At 39.6% G+C, this 20,892-nt stretch overlaps 1 protein-coding gene and 1 long non-coding RNA gene across 2 annotated transcripts in view; one reads left to right on the top strand and one right to left on the bottom strand.

Annotated features, from left to right (window-relative positions):
* Positions 1–20,892, bottom strand: part of angpt1 (angiopoietin 1) — a 67,047-nt gene that overhangs the window by 18,281 nt on the left and 27,874 nt on the right. The window contains exons 2-7 of the mRNA XM_034705314.1: positions 19,984–20,139; positions 19,244–19,365; positions 17,979–18,211; positions 11,996–12,123; positions 9,474–9,575; positions 5,502–5,668 (exon numbers count right to left, since the gene is read on the bottom strand). Of these exons, the coding sequence (XP_034561205.1) occupies positions 5,502–5,668; positions 9,474–9,575; positions 11,996–12,123; positions 17,979–18,211; positions 19,244–19,365; positions 19,984–20,139 (908 nt within the window). The remainder of the gene's footprint in view (positions 1–5,501; positions 5,669–9,473; positions 9,576–11,995; positions 12,124–17,978; positions 18,212–19,243; positions 19,366–19,983; positions 20,140–20,892) is intronic.
* LOC117828279 lies at positions 1,090–10,239 on the top strand. The gene is made up of 3 exons (XR_004634378.1): positions 1,090–1,163; positions 9,505–9,626; positions 9,866–10,239. It is a non-coding gene; the product is annotated as an uncharacterized LOC117828279 (long non-coding RNA).

Below are 20,892 nucleotides of genomic sequence, written 5' to 3' on the forward strand. Positions count from 1 at the left end.
TTTGTGGCTCCGTCTTGTTAGTCACATAATCCAGTTTTGTGCAATTTGCTTTACTCTGAGCAATAACTTTCCCTCAGACTCAGCATTATTTTTATTTCTTTCATTCCATCTGTATTTTCTTCAAACGACCTCTTAGCTTTCTGTGGCGCTTTTCTGTTGTGTTCTCTGTGTTGCTTAAGTCAACATTTACTACAACCCATCTGTTCTTGGTGACACATAACACTAAAGCCATTTTTATAGCGAATACATTTTGATGAATGATGGTGATTAAGTGAGTGTTTTGATCTGATGGCTATCATTAAAACTATTTGCACAGGTCATGAAATTATATTTGATTTTATTATTTTCTTTTCTGCAACCCATGCTGTATCCAAGCAGCTAATTCAACTATGATGGCAGGGGACTTTTCCTGCTGTTTATAAAGACAGTAACCTCTGCAATTATGGTGACCTCACTCACAATGAAGAAAAAATAAATAAAAACAGCACATTTCACAATATTATGAGGTTGTGGTTCAGTGGGAATTTTGCTGCTCCAGTCAATCCAAATGTATTTCTCATAGTGTCCACAGGATTTGTTCGTTCGACATTAAAACAACAGTTCTTATGTCAGCTTACATTGAGCAGATGTAGCTCAAGTAGATTTGGCTGTAGGCCTTCTGATCAGCTTCTACTTCAAAGCTCTCTTTTGGAGCACTTTAGAAATTACGCACGATAGATGGATACTTCAGCCTGGAGGAGTTCAAAGTGATGACTCAGCCTTCAAATTCCCTAGATCTTAATCCAATCAAGCATCTGTGGGATGCGCTGGACAACCAAGATCTATCCATGGAGGCCTCACTTTGCAACTCATAGGACTGAAAGGATCTCCAGCTAACATCTTGGTACTTGACACCACAGCACACCTTCAGAGGTCTGAGACCAGGGCCTACACAGTATTAGGCAAGTGGTCTTAAAAGTATGGCTAATCTGTGTATGATGTTGATTGTCATCTTAGCATTAGGCTATGTCATATTTTAACAGTTAACTGATGCTATTTTCAACCATTAGCTTGTGTATAGACAGTAAGGCATGGGAGTTAGCACTGTTTCAGACACACAATTAAGAAAAGGGCCTTTCACTGATTGGTCAGAGGACGTCAAAAAAAGCCATTTCTGCAACAAGGTTAGTATGGACGTTATGCTCTGCTAGTTAAGATGTAACTTCTGTATTTAGTGCATTCAAATATTGTCCAAATTTGGCGGTTTGATGTGGATTTCGCACCCCAAATTAAGACACAACATATAGAGCTGGTACAATGGGGCACTGTTCTCTCCCAAACATTAATGACTCACAGAGAAACATCCAAAGGGCAGGATTTTCCATCGTAAGAGTGGTATTTAACCGGGCTTTAAACTGTAGTAAACTAATCTGAATGACTTTGATGGATTAAGGCCTTCCCAACATTATTGCATCAAGTAAAAACTAGATTTTATTGATGTTTAAATTAGTTTTCTTTGAGATGTAGACAATAAGATTAGAGACTATCTATAAAATGAAATCGCTTCTATTAAAATCGTAATCATTTAAGATTCCATTCCATTCTCTCAAATTCTACCTGAGCACTAACATGATATCTTTACTTTGAAAATATGATTCTGTCTGTCAATAATTTGATTAATATCCTGATATAAGTTTTCATTATAGTTTACAAAGCCAACAAGGGTTTGGACGGCTGAATAAAGAGGAATAGCGGGTCCAAACTCTCAGAGCGCTGGTAATAAATGTGTTTTGTGTCTATATGGTTTCATTACTTTAGGATTAGGACTCTATATTTCACAAAGGAATAATTGCACACCTCCCTCCCTCTCTGCAAGTTGAGTAATTTCCTTTTCAGTGTGTATATGAAACCAAGAAGTTGGAAGCAGGACAAACTGGCTTAAAGTGCTCAGCATTGTGTTTGATACATGGTGAGTCGTGTGCGTCGTGTGATTTAGACTACACAGTCGTTCTACCTGGTTTCCAAGTGGTTCTTTGCTGTTTGTGGCTTTGTTTGTGCACTTTTGTTTTATAGTGTGTTTAAGACAGAGTGCAGCAGCAGGCAGATTGACTGTACTCAAGCTGACGCAGACTGCATTCCGAGAATCCAGACAAATGACAGGAAAAAAAAAGAAACAACCAAAACACAAGCTGGATCAGTTCAAACTTTGTCTTGTTTCAGGGTGATGTATATGATTTGCAGAACTGATCACAGATAGTTTGACAGTTCGAAGCAGGAAAGTGACAGAGCAGAAAGAACAGAGCGTGGCAGTGTTGGTTTGTCCGAGGCCAGGCCATCTGGTTTGTTTTGGCACGGGACTCAGAAGAGCAATGTGTGATTATCATACCACGACTATTTTTCAAGAGCAAATCTATTTATAGAGATCAGCATGTCCTGCACAGCAAGAGCCTGCATCTGGAATGGCTGGGGATGCCCTTTCGCCTGCTTCAGCGGGACCAAAAACATTTATTGTTTCCTTAATTCTGAAGAACAAAAGGTCTGCATGGGAAGTTAGGTATCATTGTTCCAAAGGAGACAGTTTTAACCATGCAGGTGTAAAAGATAGTTACAGAAGTATTTAGATCGTGATAAATATTTGAAAAGACTAAATTAGCACAGAATTTCCTTCCACTAAGAAACAGTGAAATAACCAACCTGAAAAACATATGAGCCAGATTTCAAGTATCTGTTTAGTAAGTCAGGAATCAGATACCCCTTTTTAGTTCTCAATTGAGCACCAGCTACAAACCGGCCCTGAAACTGCCTTGGTGGAAAAGGGGTAAGAGTGTGTGTACCTTCAAATATCTGAGCTAGGAATAAAAAGACCAAAGGTAACGAGGTGAACATTTGCTCCATCTTCAACAAAACACAACTCAATCTTTTCTGACTAATTAAAATCCGTTTCTCAAATCCTCAAAGGAAACCACAAAGCTCACTCAAGGTACAAGCTCACCAGGATGAAAACCTTGCAAAGTGAACCCCCCTGTCATCGCAAGACAATTTGAAAACTAGATATGGCAACAAGCCAAACTGCCTCCTGCTGCAGGGAAACACTTGACACTCATATTGTTTTCTGTGGTTTGGTGCAAGGCACGGAAAGGTTGAGGTAAAAGCTTTTAGGCATCAGATTCTCTTCCCTCATTTCGTCATTCAAAGCTGAACACAAGCAATTTCGCAACTGAAGGGACCTCTTATCAGAAGGAACCAGTCATCCAGTGAAAACTGCCGAATTGGAGATGTCAGAGCTTCTCCCTTGAAGCCAGCAATTGCTTGGAAGTCTGTGGAATTTGCAGTAGTTTCCACATCTGAGAGGGCCAAGCATCTGCCATAGTTTGAGGCCTGTTATCATTAACCCCCTCAAAGGAAAATAGAAACCTTCGCCCCCGCAAGACACAAAGACAAAGCGTCAATCAAGGTCAAGTTTGCGATGAGGAGATGATGACAAGTGATATGTTCAGTTTAGAGGGAATGTGCAGTGAGAGAAGCCTCACCGCAGACTTACATAACTTTATGGAGTGATTGATGTGTCTGGAAGGTTCACAGTTTTGGCTGTGTTTATGACTCACACGTAAAAACATCTTGTTTTTGACTGAAGTGTTATTTGCTTACTTTATTTCCTTTCTTCAGTGGTGACAAATGCTAAAGAGACAGACAAGTGGCTAGAAGCATGTGTACACAGAAGGCGTGTCTGCCATGTTTGCTACTTCTCAAGCAAATCTAATAGAACAAATATGCTTCTATTTGAATCAGTTCAGGTTTCCACAAAGACTGCATTACAGTTCATGCTATATTACATGCTTTAACTACAACTTGAAGCATGTATTATAGGCCTCTGCTCAGTTTCCCTCAGTTTTACCCATGCTCTGCAGAGATTGTGTCTTGTGAAGTAACTGCTGCCAAAACGTGACCCACGCTTGATACTGTTTCATGAAACATCCTGTGTAGTCGCAGGAGGCTTGAAGCGTCTGATGCTTTCACTTCACAGACTGTGCTGACTCTGTGTTACACCGCAGACTGAGGATGAAAGGATGATGTAGCCTCTTGGTTTCAGAAGATCAAACCTATTGGGAAGTGTCTTAAACCTGCTGCCTTTCTGGAAGCTAACAGGCTGCTGTTCCACTTGTTGCAAGAAGTCTATCTCTTCACTTCATCTATTGATATCTTTTCATCATCAGTAAGCAGGTTCCTGGTACTTATCTGTATTTTAAAGTCAGCGTGAAGTTCCTGCTTTGGGGCATTGCTATCTTTTCATTCACTAGCGGTTACCAAAGGGACCTGTCACGATATGACATTACACTGGAAGTCCAAGGTACATAAGGTTTCAAAGAAATAAATGTGACCTATAAAATGCCATGCCATGAGTTCCAAACAACCACAAACCAAATGACATCATGCTGGCCACTAATAAAAACATGGGTGAGACAACAGTTCCAAAGAGAGCAGGCAAAACTTTAGAGCTCCCTGGTGACTGGCTGCAGCGTAGGTCATAAACCCCGCCTCCTCCATGTTAACAGATGGGAAATGGGTCAGAGTAGAAAATTATGTCACAAATTTCTCCAAGATGCTCTCTGTCATGACAGTTAGTTCTCATCACGCTGATTAATGTGTGAGTGTTCAATTTTAGGAGATGCTAAACCGAGGGAATGTGACGACATGATTGACAGCTCTGTTGACAAATATGGGATCTTGCATTAGCAGAGTAACGGATCGCTCTTGCATGTGCATGCCTTTGTGCCAAAATATGTCACAAACACAGTATGTCAGCCCCCACTAATGCAGTGATCTGGCTTCCCTGTTTTACAATTGGAGGATATAGAAGTGCATCATCCGTATACACGTATGTAAAGTCAATGCTTTAAACCTACACTAGAGGCTATGTGAAGCCATACTGAAGCTCAGCAGTGCTTTGAAGAGAACACGAACATCATGCTATCCTGATCTCAATGACATTAGTATGATGTTGATAGCATGTTATCCTAACATTAGCTAATTTGCACTAAGCACAAAGCAAAGAGGTGTATCTGTGTTTGTCATTAGTTTTGAGGTTCTTGTTCATCCATCAAAGTATGTGACAAACATAAATTGGTGTGAGAATCAAGGTTTAATGATTGACAAGGTTACAATGATTCATCTTGAAGTGGACATAAGTGGCTAATTTGACAACTGGACAAAAGCAGGTTCCAGTCCAACTATCACCACTTTTTAAAAATGACATAATTTTATCTTTTATAATATTCAAATGCTTTTGTTACTCATTATTCTAACTGTCTTTGCAATGTTGCTCTGTGTCTGAATCGCCTTTGTTTGAAATGTGTTATAATGATACCTCGTAAATATGCAAGTGTAGCTCAAATCACCATGAATTCTGCGAAAAATATCCAATCTTTAAGACATTCACCAGCCAACATGAAAAGCTGTCAGTACGTTCCTTGGCCTGAAAAGACAATTATCCCACTCTTTTGTACCAATATGGGCTGTTTTACCTGTAGTTCTGCTTCTCACTGCCAATCTGGAAACGGTCATACAATGAGAAAGCCTGGTGTCCGTCCCAGTCTGTCAGCACCACACGGAGGGCGTACTGCCTATTGCTGGTTAGCTGGTAGACATACTCGTTCCCCAACCAGTGCTCTGCAGAGAGGCTCCCAAAACCCTGCAAAGAGAGGGAAACACAATAAACATGAGGAGATCCTTTTTGGTAATCTTAGATTACAGATTATCCATGGGTATTTCCTGTCATATCCAAGAAGCTAAACAACTAGAGAATTGTGAAATGGACCAGACAGAATTTTCTAATCTATTTATTGATTTAGTCAGGAATCAGATCAGAACAAATGGTCCCTGATAAAAGATAATATGGTTGTTTATTTGACTGTGGAAGCAGCAGATTTCCTTTTATTCAAGGTACTTGGCTTTATTCTTATTTTCTGTAAATCTAAGTAAAAAAGAAAAGAGCTTTTCATTTCTAAATGCTGTTTTTATTCATATTTTTTTTGCATGCTTTTGGCTTGATCCCTCGTGTGGTTAGACTAGCATACCTTTAAGTGGTACCAGCTGACACCTTTTTCCATTTCTGTCTTCCGCTCTAGTCACACATGTTAAACTCATTTTTACTTAAAGACTTCTTTCCTAAAATATGTGCTGCACGCACAGACACTCCTTCAAACAACTGCAAGTGTTTTTATTTGATCAGAGTGGGCTCCCGGTCACAGACAAAGTACTTCTGACAGCAGCGAGAGCAGCAGATTGCAGAGGGGAATATCACAAAGTGGGATGACTTTACAGCTCTGACAGAACAGTCTGAACCGCTCCATTTGAGATCGGGGAAGAGGAAGGAGGAGGAGGGAAGCAAAGTCAGGGTGAAGTCTGTGTTTGTGCTGAGCGTGTGTGGTGATGAGAAATGGGAAGGAGGGAAAGTAAATATGGGGCATTCCTTGGGCCTTAGGCATGTCCTGCCGAGTGGGTGGAAGAGAAAGTGACTGCTTTCTCTCCTTATTTCTCTCTCTTTCTCTACGATCGATCTCGCTCCTGATGAGATGTTCCCCTCTTACTGACTTTCAGTTCGAGCCAATGCCTCCTAATGTGACCGCGGTTTATCTCAAGCACCCTGGCTGGATTAAAAAGCTTGGAGTCAAAATCTGTTGACAGGTTTCTTTCGTATAGTTCCGGTGCTTTGCAATCGTTCACACGCAAACCTGATCTACATCTATCAGCTCAGAGAAGATGAGGAGATGGTTAGTCATATAGTTGGACGGAGTGCTTGGTTCGCGTTTCAGTTACACTTGCTAGAATCACTTTGCCTGAAACCAAAAAAAAAAAAAAAACACTTGTAAACCTGGAGCATTGTAAATCAGAAACTGCTGCACATAGAGACATACTACAACAGTGATTTTCAACTATTTTATCTTAACCCTCACTGCAGTATTATATGAGCTCACAAGTACGAGTTCAACAGCAATAAAACTTATTATTACTTTAAAATCACAGTTTGTGGAAATAGGAATATTTAACGATATCTAGTGGTCAGATTCTAGATTTAATTGCGCCCCAGCTCATCCTCCTTTATGAAACTACTCCTTCTGTAGATACAGAGGGTTTATTCTAAGTTAACAAAACCAGCACTATTTTTGTATTCAGGTGAATATACACTAATTAGAACTATTATATATCATTTCCACCATGTCAGTTCTGCTAAATGCTGCAAAATTCTACATTGTGACCAAAACCAATCCATGTTTGATGATTTTATTATACTGAGTACTTACACAGCATGCCAGTCCCTTTAGGCTAACTTGTTTTATCACAGCTTTAAGCTAACTATGTTTTTTAACCGTTTTTCATTGCTTGCAGTCCTTTGACTGATTTCCATAGCTTTAAGCTAGCTATTTTCACTGATTTAAGCTATCTATTTCGACTGCTTTTTACTGTCTTTTGCTTATCTTTGTGACTGTTTTCTACAGCTTTAAGCTAGCTATTTCAATGTTTTTTCAATGCTTTTAGCTAGCTATTTCAAATGTTTGTTTTACATTTAAACTAGCTATTTCAACTTTTTTCTCACTGGTTTTAGTTAATCTTTGTGACTGTTTTGTACAGATTTAGCTAGTTTTACCAACTGTTTTTGGCTAACTAATTCAACTGTTATTACATGTTATTAATGTTTTAATACTTATCAACACTTAATATGTACATAGTAAGACTCTTTATTTAGCTAACATTTAAACAGATTTTCAATTTAGGCATATGTAACTACAGTATTTCGACTGTGTTCTTGTCACTTTCATTTAACTTTTCAACTGTCTTTTCACTATGTGTAGATACCATAAATATTTCAACTGGTTGACCTGCTTTTTTTAACACTTTAAAATACTTAAAGCTCAATGTATGCATTACTTGTGGCAGAGCTTGTTACCTCACAGTGCTATTACTGTTTCAACTTAATTGCCTCTTTTACTACTACTACGACTATATTTGAACCTTTTTGTTCTCTCTTACTTCTTTGCTTTACCCTGTTTACTGTAAGAGGTGGTGTAAATGTGTTATGACCGACTACGATTAAAGTCAAGTTTATTGATGATAATTACACAAGTCATTGAGTTTTCCAATAGTCCCCTTGGCTACCCTATACTGTAACTACACTTTGGGGTAGTTGGAAAATAATAGTTCTGAACCAAGCCATGCTAGATGGATATACGAGTCTCTTCAGAATATAATTGTTAAGGTCTGCTGTGATGTGTGGTCTCCTTGTAAGGTTGTTATAAACTTTATATGGTCTGATATGTGAAAGTAATCTTAAGGTCACATTTCACTGTCTGCTCATTATCTCAGTTGCAAAATTCTCTACATGGTCAGACAAAGAAACTCAGCTTTCAGTGAAAGATTTATACGTTCTGAAAAACATGAAGTCTGTGAACACAAGCCTCAGGAGACCAAGCATGAAAATATTAATAACACAATAAAACAACATTGACAACCTTGAGTCTGTTCAAGGAGAGGAGCAGTAATCTGAGCTGTTAGATAATCATGTAAATGTTGTCCTCTTGCTCTCTGTAACACCTGTTCAAAGCTGGAAGACTTCCATATCTGTCTCCTTGGTGCAATATTTCATATATCTTAAATCGTATTTCATTCACCTTGTCCTTTTTGTTCTTTTTTAAACGATCGCTCACTGCTCCCTCTGTTTCCAGTTAAGTGCTTTTATTTATCTAACGTGAGAGTCTTTGAAATCCTTTCCCTTACTTGTATATTGTGCATCATGAGAGGTGGAGAGAGATGAAACAATGAAATTGGAAACAGAAAGCAGATTACAGTGGACAGAATGAACACAGTCCATGTGATAATAAACTGACATATAGAGATAAGTATACACAGGTGACTTTCAAAGCAAACACAAGCAATGCATCAGCCAGAAATAATAATTTCAATTTACCATCCAAACACAATTTGGGCTGAAAACATTAACACTCCCACTACAAACATGCAAAAATCTCTCCTTGATGACAAACAGATGCAACACCTGGCACGTTGCAAAAGAGACTAAACAAATGTGTTGTGTTACACTGTGGTAATCATTTCCTGTTGTAAAGGAGGGAGGAAAACTATGTCACAAAGCCTCGGCTGAGGTTTCAGACACCCTTGACAATATTGCTTGTACGATAAAACGAGAGAAAGCTCTTTCTTAGGAAGGGAAATATTTGGCTGCAGCATTCCAAAGGATTTTGGATCAGATAATCTCACTCTCTAAGTTTTCAGGATGTTTATGAAGGCCAGAAAGTGCAAGCAATTTGTCAAACCCCCTATGGAAATGTATTTTGAAACAGCATGTTTTGCTCATTGCCTTGCTTCACATTTAATGCTTAATGGATTCAAATGTGTTGTCGCCATTATCATCTTACTTTTAATGGATATTAATGAGTGTGTGCATGCAGGGCAAGTGTCAGCACACATTTCTCATGTCTCACCGTCTTGTACTCTTTCCATGTTCTCTGAAAGTCAACACTGCCGTCTTCTCTGCGCTGGATGACCGTCCATCCACCGCCGGCTGTTTCCATGTTACAGTACACCTACACAAATGAAACAAGAGAGCAAAGGAGGGTGGGAAAACATGCATAGAGGTAATGGAATACTAATAGCACCCAAAGGTATTTGTGAATTTTCAAAAGTTTCGGAAGATGTAGCAAAAGATTCCAATTTAATGTCATTCTCAGCGGCATTAGCAAACAATAGAGGTCATTAGGACAATCATTTAGTTTAGGACACTCCTTTTCCCAGCATTTATCATGAATCATCTCCTGGAATGCGACATATCTGTGTCCTCCTTAAACTTAATCAGCGTCTCCTTATCCCTCACCAGCTCCCAGGAGATGTTCCTCATCAGACGGCCTTGTTTCTGCAGGATCAAAGAGGAGGTCCTGGGCGTAATGTGGCCCTTAACCTTGGACCTCAGTGTGTGTAAGCTGATAATGTGAGGTTGGTGTTCTATCTGCAGTGCTTCTCTTTTGTTTTGAGGAGGAGACCCCAGGGTGGAGCAGAGAAGGTCTCTCACCTCAGCCAGCCCACACAGCTGAACACACATGAACACAACCTGGGTATAATTAAAGAAGGAGTCCTGACAGAATGATTTTCTCCGAGACCAGCTCATCATTCATGCTTCACTGAGAGGCACACACACGCACAAACACACACCTGTTAACCTTTAAAAATGATGTGAAATTAAAAGTCATTATGCTAATAAAGTCAGAAAATCAATATATCCTTTGTGTTTCAAGTTTTTTAGATCACTTACTTTCTTAACTGCCCTGAAATTGTGCCTTAATGCTTTACTGACAGAGCGCCCTCACTCTAAAAGTGCCAGCTAGCTAGTTAACTAAGTTAGCTCACCTTTGAAAATGATAAAAAACAGGACAGCATAACGGGTTCCTCCAAATAATATATATATATATATATATATATATATATACATATTCATAAAAACGACACGTATCAAACTGTGTCATACTGACATTACAAAAACCTGTTCAGGACTATTGGAAAAACAAGTTGTCTTAGACTAGTAAAGCTAGCTAGCTTAAATTTCCAAATAATAATAATTTTATTTATAGAGTACTTTTCAAAACCAGGTTACAAAGTGCTTTACATGGTCAGCACAATAAAACAAGCTGTAATTGCAAGCTGAAATTAAAATACAGGGCTCTCAAGTTTTGAACTCAGTTAAGAGTGAGATTTTGCCAGCAGGGGGGACAGTAAGACCTCGTTTTTAATCTGCAAATCTGCGGTCAGTCTGCATTGCGCATGTGCATCCTTTTTTTGGGAATGTAACTTTTGTTGCATTAATTTACCCGGATACAGTGATGCCATTTTTGGATTGGCTGTTGGGTAGCTATATTCCTGTCTTTTTTTTTTGATTAGCTGGTGCGTGGAAAACTCTTTCTGAAGGAAAAGCAGCGCAACTTGGTGGCCGTTGTCCTAGTAATTATTGTGCATGAGAAATACAAAGTGTGGCGTGTGAGCGTGTGAACAGATTGAAATGTGTGTGTCTCACGCCCAATATGTGAGTCTGGAGAGCCCTGAAAATGGGCCCTGTCAGTTAGTTAAGCTAACTATCTAAAAGGACAAAATCTACTGGATCCACCAAATTGTCAAATTACAAAAAACTTAACTTTTATTTTCTGTTCAATTAAGACAACCAAAGCTATGTGGTGTTATTGAAGAAAAAAAGTATTTTAGCAGGACAGCTAGCTAGCTTTCATTTTCAGAGTGGGAGCTGCCAGTTAGCTAAGCTTGTTAGCTAAGTCTTTTAAACAGGATACAATATAGCAGCAAAATATATCCATCTAAATGTCCATTGAAAATTTGCTTTACTTTTCAAACTGATTTAAACAACATAACCAAAGCTATGTCGAATTCTTAGGATAACTGTCTTTTTGAAACTTTAGCGACAAGTTCTCACACAGATGTAATAAAAGGTCACAGCAAGTTTTCCAGCAATATCAGCTCTCAGAAAGCACTCATGGTAAATTCTAAACCAGAAATCTTTTTCCAAGGAGAAAAGATGAGATAAAAATTGAGATAAATTGATTACATTTGTTTGCTATTATCCCAACAGTCTCATAACTTTTTGAATCATTGCTCCAATCATTGCAATGCAAGCAGAGGTCAAGCTACACACATCCACACACTCAAGCACACGTTGTCACCATCCCGATCAGCTCAGTGTACCCTTTCACACCTGATCCCCATGGCTAAACTGAAGCACTTATAAAGCTGCCAAGTGTATTTTCAGCTTTCATTATTCCTGGAGCAGCTAGCACCCATAGTCCACACTCATCAGTGGCTGGTGTTTAGTAGTGGCTCAAGGTCTTTTAGCTAACTTAGAAAGTCTCACCTCAACTTATAAAAAAGTGAAACCGTGTAAAACCTAAAAAAAGAAGGTAGATAATTTCAGATTACAGTGAACGCTGCCTTCAAGGTTGTGGCTTCTAACCTTTTTGGTCTCCTGTGGGTTGATCTGGATGGTGTAGACTCCATTCTTATTGATGCCGGCCTGGTAGAGGTCAGCACAGTCACGGAACTTCTTCTCTTCATCTGCCACCTTTGTGCTGTTTGGCACAACTGTAGGTAACAAATAAATGATAGAAGCAGTTTAATAGTATTAAAATAAAGGTTACAAAGTTTATTCAAGCTTTAAGAAAGCCTTTTAGAGACTTGAAAATTACAAGTTGTTTTTAGGACCCGGAGGAAATTAGCAAAAATTAGCATACAGAGTGAAAGTAGGTGGAAACAGCTAACATGGCTCAGCTGATACAGTTATAAGAATAGCACTGGAAAAATACTTCATGCTGTTAGAACTGGTAACCCATCATGAACCCTTTGGCGTCCCACAAATATGGAAATAATGATCCCATAATGTTTTACGAGATCACAAATTGGGAACACATCCTTAACAGGTCAATTGATCATATTTCAGAGCTCAACATCTCAGAGGGGAACATTTGAAAGGACTCTGATGCAGAAGCTTGTCAGTGAAGTCTCACTGTGAGTATCTTGTAACGGCCAGATACAATCTCAGGGCAGCTAACTTATTATCAGGAGGGAAGCAGTTCATGGACTGGATGATCTCTTGCTCTGAGAGACGGCTTCAGACTTTGACAGACCAGCTGCATCCATCTCCATCTGCAGATAATTAAGGCGGCACTATTTTGAAACCAAGCAAGGGGCTGAGGACAAAATACTACAAGCTATAAATTTCAAGTTCCTGTTATAACAAGTGGTTTTATTTACCTTCCAAGCCCTTGTTATATTGATGGAAATTCCTTCCGCTTTTCTTTTTTTCTCTCTCCACCCTCTCCAGAGAGGTTCATCTCGGTTTTCACACCGTTGTTGTGATTGTTGGGATTGTTGAGTCAAAGAGGACGTCTGGGAGAAGTGAAATGTGTCAGGCGATCCTCACCCTTTCGCTTTGATCCCCCGTCCATGAGTGCAGGACTTCCCGGTGGAAGGAGGCAGATTTTTTTTCTTTAGGTTTACAATCCGAGGATTTTGACAAAGTATTAAGTGTCAGCGACAAGAATCTCCTGCTGTGACAGGTTGACAGAGTGGGCCCTCACACTCCGGACTCTAATGCAACAAAGAGCCGGCCTGTCAGGCGGTAATTTACCCCACACCGGCAGACAGCAGGGCACATTTTAGAGGCCAAGGAGATCACTCTCAGAGGGGAACTTTCTGGTGTTCATCTGTAAAAGTGTGGAAGTATATTTCACAACCAACTCTGAGATCTCTTATTGGTGGAGAAAGAATATCTGCGGAGTGTAGGAGCGGCTTCCTTGAACAGCTTGCTGCCCAGCTCTGCAAATATTATTTATGTCCCGATATTTATTTACAGAAAAATATTTTGTGGTTCAGTGGGGACTCGTATTCAGTAGGGGGTTCATGTGAAAAGATCAGCAGGGCCGTGGTGTTTGCATAAATCAGTAACCTTGCCAAATTATCCCAAATACTAGAACTAAAGGCAGTGAGTAATGGAGCTAAATGGACTGCCATGGACATCACTGCTCCCATGTGACTATAAACACTCTGTTAATGCCGCTGAGATTTTCAGTGATTCCGTGCAGGATCCAATGAGTTTCTCTGGTTCTGTTCATTTGTGAAGGATGCACAGCACTATACAATGATTCCCACAATATATTTCACCACACTGATGTGTAGCCATAACCTAACATGTGAAGAGGATTAGGGCTGTGTGAAAATTTGGGATTTATGCGTCCCAAGATTCATATTGAAAGTCATGGACTGACATCCTTTATGTACTGGTTGGTAAAGAACATACATTTTGAACATTACTTCTTGTATGATTTACATTTCCCTTTGGATGCTGTACTTTTATTAAGAAGGAATACAGCTCCAGAAAAAATTAAGAGGTTCCTTTCTTTTTACTTCCTTAAAATCAGCATCTCTATGTCTATTCCAGTGTCTACTCAATATCCCCCCAAAGCACACCTCATTCTGCTTGATGACTGTCAAGTGATTTGGTGATCATCTGATCAGCCAGAAAACACACTAGAGCTGCTTCCATCTGTGCCACGAAAATGGCATAAGGTCGTCCAGAAGCAATGTGAAAGACTGATGAAGATGTGCAGCACTGGAGCTGGCAGGGCAGAACAGTGTTGTGTGTTTGTGAGCCATGCCTCTAGCACTCCTTCAATACAGTAATGTGATGTGAAATCACTTATTGGGATGCTAATATTACACTGCTTCAGGGTGCACTGTGTTAGAATAAAGGTGTATTGATGGTGAAACTTGTGGTGCAATGTGTGAGAGACTCTCGTGTATACAGATTTAACGTAGAACCATAGCCTTAATGTCTTCATGGATTGATTCAGTCCTGTAATTTAATGCAATTAATGAACTCACAAAGTTGCCCTATTCAATTGCTCAGAAACACATTAAACAGTCCAGTGCAAACACCCTCTTTTAGCCCGCTTGTGAAAATAAAGGGGAGGGGGTACCTATAGTTCTGGGAGGTTCACTGGTGTGACTCCCAATAACTGTGAACTTTACAGGGCCGTTGCAGCAATAGGTGTCAACTCATTCCCCAGCTCGGTGAAGCAGAAAAATAATAATGTGCAGCACTTAAAAACGAGATCTGGATAGCGTAGCAATGTCTAATGAATTGGTTTAGCATGCTTGATGCTATTCAACTCCCCATTATAATTCCCCTCTCTGAGAGCAGGCGGCTGAAAGAATGATGAATGCTATTCCTTTAGTGGGATAATAGAACACTGTAGAACAAAGTCATATTTTGCAGCCAGGAACTTTTACAGGGTTCCAAAAGCTGAGGTCAATTACCGTTAATACCAGTGTGTGGCTCATTGCACCCTAATGAGGTTTGGGTAATGATTACAACCTAAACAAGAGCTCCACTGCTGCACTGGCCACATAAAAAATATCACACAAAACCTCAACCAGTCCAGTTCAGCTGGTGAAAACATGCATGAAACCCTCACTTAGGAAAAGCCATATATGGACAAATGGAGGTAAATGGAGATTTAGTGCTAAAGCTCTCTTTTAAGTGTCTGTCCTTTTCCCCAAAGCAATGCCAAAAGTGATTCCAGTCCATGTTTTAAAGGAAAGCTCAGTTTTCATAACAGTAACTAATGCCAGCAGACGCCACTCAGTACCAAGAAATGGTGACCCATTCCTCAAATGAAAACTACTATTTGTTCTCAAACAAACAACAGCCCTCCTCCGAACATTCAAACAACAGAGCTCTGCTGCTTCTGTTTTTCTAAATACTACTGAAAAACAGGGGCAGTGCGTCAGATGAGCAGTAAGATCTAATAACTCCCTCACCTCCTTTGGACAGGGTCTCCCCAAGGAGCTATTACAGTTTGACTTATTCAGGCTGGGGTGAAAAAAGGGCACACCTTTGACCTGCAGGCCAGCCTCAACCTTCAGTGCCACCATGCAAGAGGAAAAGACCAACCACAGAGCAGCAGCGGCCACGTTCCATTTCTATCAGCTCTCATTAAGTCAGTCACCAATCACAGAAGGGGGGACGGGCTGTTTTAGGGTGCTCCACTGACCCTACTGACACTGAAAACAGCAGAAACAGAGGCGGAATAAAGACTAGAGAAGGATAATATTTAGTTAATTCAATCAAACTTTCCAGATTACAAAGATAGTAAAATAAAGGGCCATCAGTGATGCATCAGGACACACTTTAATTGCCAAATGAAGATGGAAAGATGATACACAGTGACCACTCAGGCCAAAATGCTCCTCCGGTAATTTAATGCAACATAAACAAATCCAGACTAAACAGAAAGAGTGCAAGCAGAGGCCGCCTGCGACCTTCATTACATGGAACATTAAAATCACAAAAGAGAGCAGCATGATAAATGCAGAGCCCATGTTAATCATCGGTTGGGGTTGTCCACTCATAACTCCTACTTCCTGTCATATCCTTGTTGTTTCCTGTCTGATGGGAAACCTCAGGGAACCCCTGTGGGGTCTCCAAACATCTCCTCAGGGAGTCCACAAATAGGAATGAAGTTGCAACCAATCCCCTGTCACAGATGTTAATTTTAAATCTCCTGTGACCAATGGGATTAAAAGCTAATGTGAGGATCCAGTGCATGTGGTGTTAATGACTCAGAAAGGGTAAATGAGTTCACTCTGAACAAGAAAGGCTTTCAGGTCAAACGCAGGGCCAAAAGAGGAATCCCTAGTTTTGACTGAGAGGAAAAAAGTTCCTTTAAAACCAGTATCATGTTTGACATTTTAGTACGGCAGTGCCCACAGGCTTTATAAAGTTAGAGAGCGTGAATACCATTTGTTGCTAAAGGACATGCACCATGCTGTTTTACGAGAGGCACCAAACTTCTTTAACAAGGGCACACCAGGTTACAATAAGAACCATGTTTCCTTCTTCACGCTGCTCTCAGTGATGCTGAATTTAATAGCCAGCGCATCCCTGTGTCTCTCAGTATGGGGTAAAGTTTATAGAAGTGGTGTCATCATAATTTCATGAGGATTGTAAAATAAAAGATCTTCTATCTGTAACAATAGACCACAGGAAGTAAGTAATCTAAGTTGAGTGCTGCCTCATAGTTCAGGTCGTACTCAGCCAATCCACAAACCCTCTGCTGCACATTGTGGTCTGGCAGGGGTCAGCAGGCTTTATCTCGGGTAAGGGTCGTCACTAGTGGGGGCGGACAAATTTTGGATCATTCTATAGTGTTTGCTCACCTCCACTGACACATAAACATAAACCTTTCTTTGCCTGTCAAGGCCAAGCCAGCACACAATGCATGTTTTTGATTTGGTTTGAGGTTTTCATTGGGTAACAGGGTTAAGATTTACACAGCTATGCTAGCAGCTCCATGAGGCTGTACCACTAACACAGCAGTACACATGGCTAAATGCAAACCATAGCTAGCTAACCTGCTTTTTGTGACAATGCTGATTGCATAGAACAAAGAAGGTTTACTGTGTTCATCATATCTTCATTTAACAAAAGTTAGCATGCTAACATCTGCAAATTTGCACTTCTCAAAAAGTAGCCTCTAGCTGAGGCTAATGGGATATGGTCACTTAGTGTTAGTGACCAAAATTAAAACAAATCCCAAACATGTCAGTTAATGTAAATGATGGCAGAATTTGCAATGCAATGTGGATAATGTAAAACATTCTCAATGTTGTTGATGGTTTCCACTGGTATGTGCTTCTCTGTTAACAAGTGGTATTTACATTGTTTCCGTTGTTTTATTGTATTTATTTATTCAAGTGTATTGTATTATATTGTTTCGTATAGTACCATATTGTATCATATGAGTTAGTATAGAATAGTATCATATTGAATCGTGTCATACTGTATTAAATTAAGTATCATATTGTATGTTATCGTATCGCACTTTACCGTAACGGAACTTAACGTAACTTGACGTAATGTAACTTAACATAACAACGTAACTTAACGTAACATAACTTAACCTAACATAAGTTAACGAAACGTAATGAAACGTAACATAACTTAACGTAACATAACTTAACGAAACGTAACATAACTTAACGTAACATAACTTAATGTAACATAACATAACATAACTTAACATAAGGTAACGTAATGTAACATAACGTGACCTACCATACCGCAACGCTACGTAACGAATCCCAACACAATGCCTTTCTTGTTTCTGCCACCATCCAAACCTTTCGTTATGTTTCACTGATTGGTCCAACTCTATTAAGTCTTTGCGGCTATGCTAGGTGATCTGACTGATTGTCTGTGATCAACATCTGCTTATTCTTCTAATAGACTTTGAATTCTCCATCTCCCGCCTCAGGAGAGAAAACTGTCAGAATGTGCCTTTACTTGATGGATGTTGAGTAAGACCATATTTACAATTTGAAATGCTGATAAAGCTCCAAACCTCTCGGTATGTAAGCACTGATTCCGTGTAGCTTACCTCCATCTTTAGAGCAGAGGTTAAGCAGATTATGGACGGTATCCATCATCTCCTGCTGCTGTCTCTGCAGGGCTGTGCTGTTCCCTGTGGCGCGGCTCAGCTGAGCTTCCAGCTCCCTGATAACCCCGCTCTGGCTTCCCACAAGAGTCTGTAGACTCCCCTTCTCCTGCTTCAGCGACTCCAGTTCTTCACGGTGTCGCATCTCCATTTCTAGCATTTTCTGCTCCAGGAGGCTGAGGGGAGAGAGTGAAGGTCAGAAGAAGTTTGTTATGTAAGATAGAGAAGTTTATACTTAATACTTTATCATCCTTCAGGGCATCCAAATCCATTGGAAAAAGATTTGTTTTCACAGGTTTAACTGGATAGAGTACTGTTTTGAAATTTTGGTTCTGAAGTTTTTGTTGATTTACTCGTTATGTAATGCACCCTTTTTTCATTTATGGTACTGGCCTTATGAGTCAGATTTTAAAAATCAAATCTATTAAGACTAGAACACTTTACACATTTTCACTTCCTGTTTTCCACCAAGCACTATAAAATATAAGTGCCTGAAAGAAGATATAAGACACCATCTAATCCATTAACTACTCTTGTGATTCCTCCTATTGTATAATTAGGAAAGGGGAAGCACACAGAAGACACATACAACATGGAATTTTATCCAAATTGCTGCAGATTAGGTAAATTGTCCTTAAAATCCATTCTCTGTGCGTCTCAAAATGATCTAAAAAGTCAGAATCACAACAGATTATGCCTCCAAATGGTTCTCTCTTTTTTCAAAGTGATTGCATGAAGTCCCCATGGATACTGCAATAAGAGATCTGGACCGAACCCCTTTAAAAAATACATCATCTAATGTGATCTCATTTGACAAATCACAGTCAAGGAGAAGTTTTGGAGACATGAGACATGTAACCATAAGCCACATTTTAATTGTCTGGTTTTGCAACTGATGCAAAGTGGTCCAACATGGAAAGAATAGCCTCATGGATTCAGAAAATATGGGCTTCTTACTATGCTGCTGTATATATTTCCAATTATTGTGTTGGAAATGGACAAGCTACATGGTAGTCAATGAGAGCTGGTAGCAAGCATTTGTTTTATTTACGCAATCCCCCCAGACATTAGCAGTACTTAGAGTGAAAACTGCTTTCTGTGAGTTGATCATCTTTATTTCCTTCAATCTGTCTTTGTCTTATTTTCTCCAGTATGTTTACGGTCTTGTAGTTTTATGGTTATGTTTGCTTGAAGTGGTGTCTGTTTACCTGTTCTTGTCATGCAGCTTGCTGATCTCATTGGTCTGGACCATTAACTCTTTCTCCAGCTTGTTAGTGGAAAGAGAATTTTCCAGCAGCTGGATCTCCAGCCTGGATGTTTGATTCAGGACCTGTCATGGTAAGAAACACACAAAGTATAAAAATGGTTAAACGACATTATGTCTCTTGTTAGCTGCAGTAAAGCATGCTAATTTCATACACATGTGCACCAAACCCTGAAAAGGAAACCAAAAACACAGGGCTGCATTTAGGGCACTTTAGACTCCTAGAGGAAGCAACATGCAGAACATTCTGAGCATATATAAACCATCAACTTTGTTTTCCTTTTGTCAAGTGTTCACCCAACACATGGAAATACTTAACAGATATTAATCTCTGCTATGATTGTCTTTTTTTAACTTTGCAAACAGTTATCCTTTTAGTACTTCAGCAAAAATTACCCAACACTAACTTCACAACTTTCCATCACCTCCTCCTCAAACTTCGCCAAATAAAAGCTAAAAGGGAGCCGAGCCAAATAACTCAAATAAGAGACAGGAGTTTATATAGCATCCGTGTTGTCCTTGGCGAGCTTGCTTTCACCTTTTAGGGGAAGTTGGAGGAGGAATAGTTTAGTTAATGGCCCATAGGATGGATCCTTTCAGTGGAAGTGTGTGCGCTTTAGAAAGACAAAGACGGAAAGACAGAATGAGACACATCTACATTTGTTATGTGTAATGAGGCCTTACCTGTGTCTCGACATCAGTTAGTTTGCGTGTCTGAGCAGCTGTCTGAGAGAGAAGGTTAGTGCCCATTTCCAACATTGCTGCTGTGTGGTTGTGGACGGCGCTCTGCTGCAGTTGAGCCATTTCTGTCTTCATGCTCTCCTTGATGTAGTTCTCAATCTGGACACAAAAACAAAGCAACAGGACATGATTTATCGAGATGGAAAATATCATGTAAAAAGGTGTTGTATGGATATCAGAATGAGTTACATTCAATGTCAGCATTTGATGAACATAAGCTGAACATGTCAATGAAACTGAAGTTGGTACAAATCTAAATACGACTCTTCCAACACTTCTCTTTTATAATTTAGTTCTGTGTAACATCACACTTGAATGTCAGCCAACTTTGGTCTCATATAAGTCAAGAAACTGTCATGTCTAACCATACTCTTTAAACAGATGAAGAACTTTCGTTAGCTAGAATTTTGATTAGCATAAGTTGCTATAATTGGACTGGATTGGAGTTCAGCACCACACTAAAGTTGTATTTCATAATACTTTAGTTAGCTGTTATACTTGTAAAATGCTGACTGTCCAAGGGTTACTTGTCATGTAACTTTTGGGAATTTAGGTAATTAAAAATACGAAGCATTTTCGTTAGATAGAATTTTTTGACTTGCAGCTCTCTTAGCCATTTAGAAGAGAATCAAAGAGACAACTTCCCACACAAACCTACATTATTCAGTGTTTTACAAAAACACTATAAAAAACAGTAAAACGGTTTAAAAATCATTACCGCTGACAATGGGTAGCTTTTAAATCAAGAAACAAAGTATCATACAAATACAAATGGAGATGAATTCAAACCAAGCATTTTTGTTAGCTTAAGCGGCTAAAGCTGGACTTGCAGCTCCCAAAGCTTGCAACAAG

This window comes from Notolabrus celidotus, chromosome 16 (assembly GCF_009762535.1).
Source record: "Notolabrus celidotus isolate fNotCel1 chromosome 16, fNotCel1.pri, whole genome shotgun sequence".
Lineage (NCBI taxonomy): Eukaryota > Metazoa > Chordata > Actinopteri > Labriformes > Labridae > Notolabrus > Notolabrus celidotus.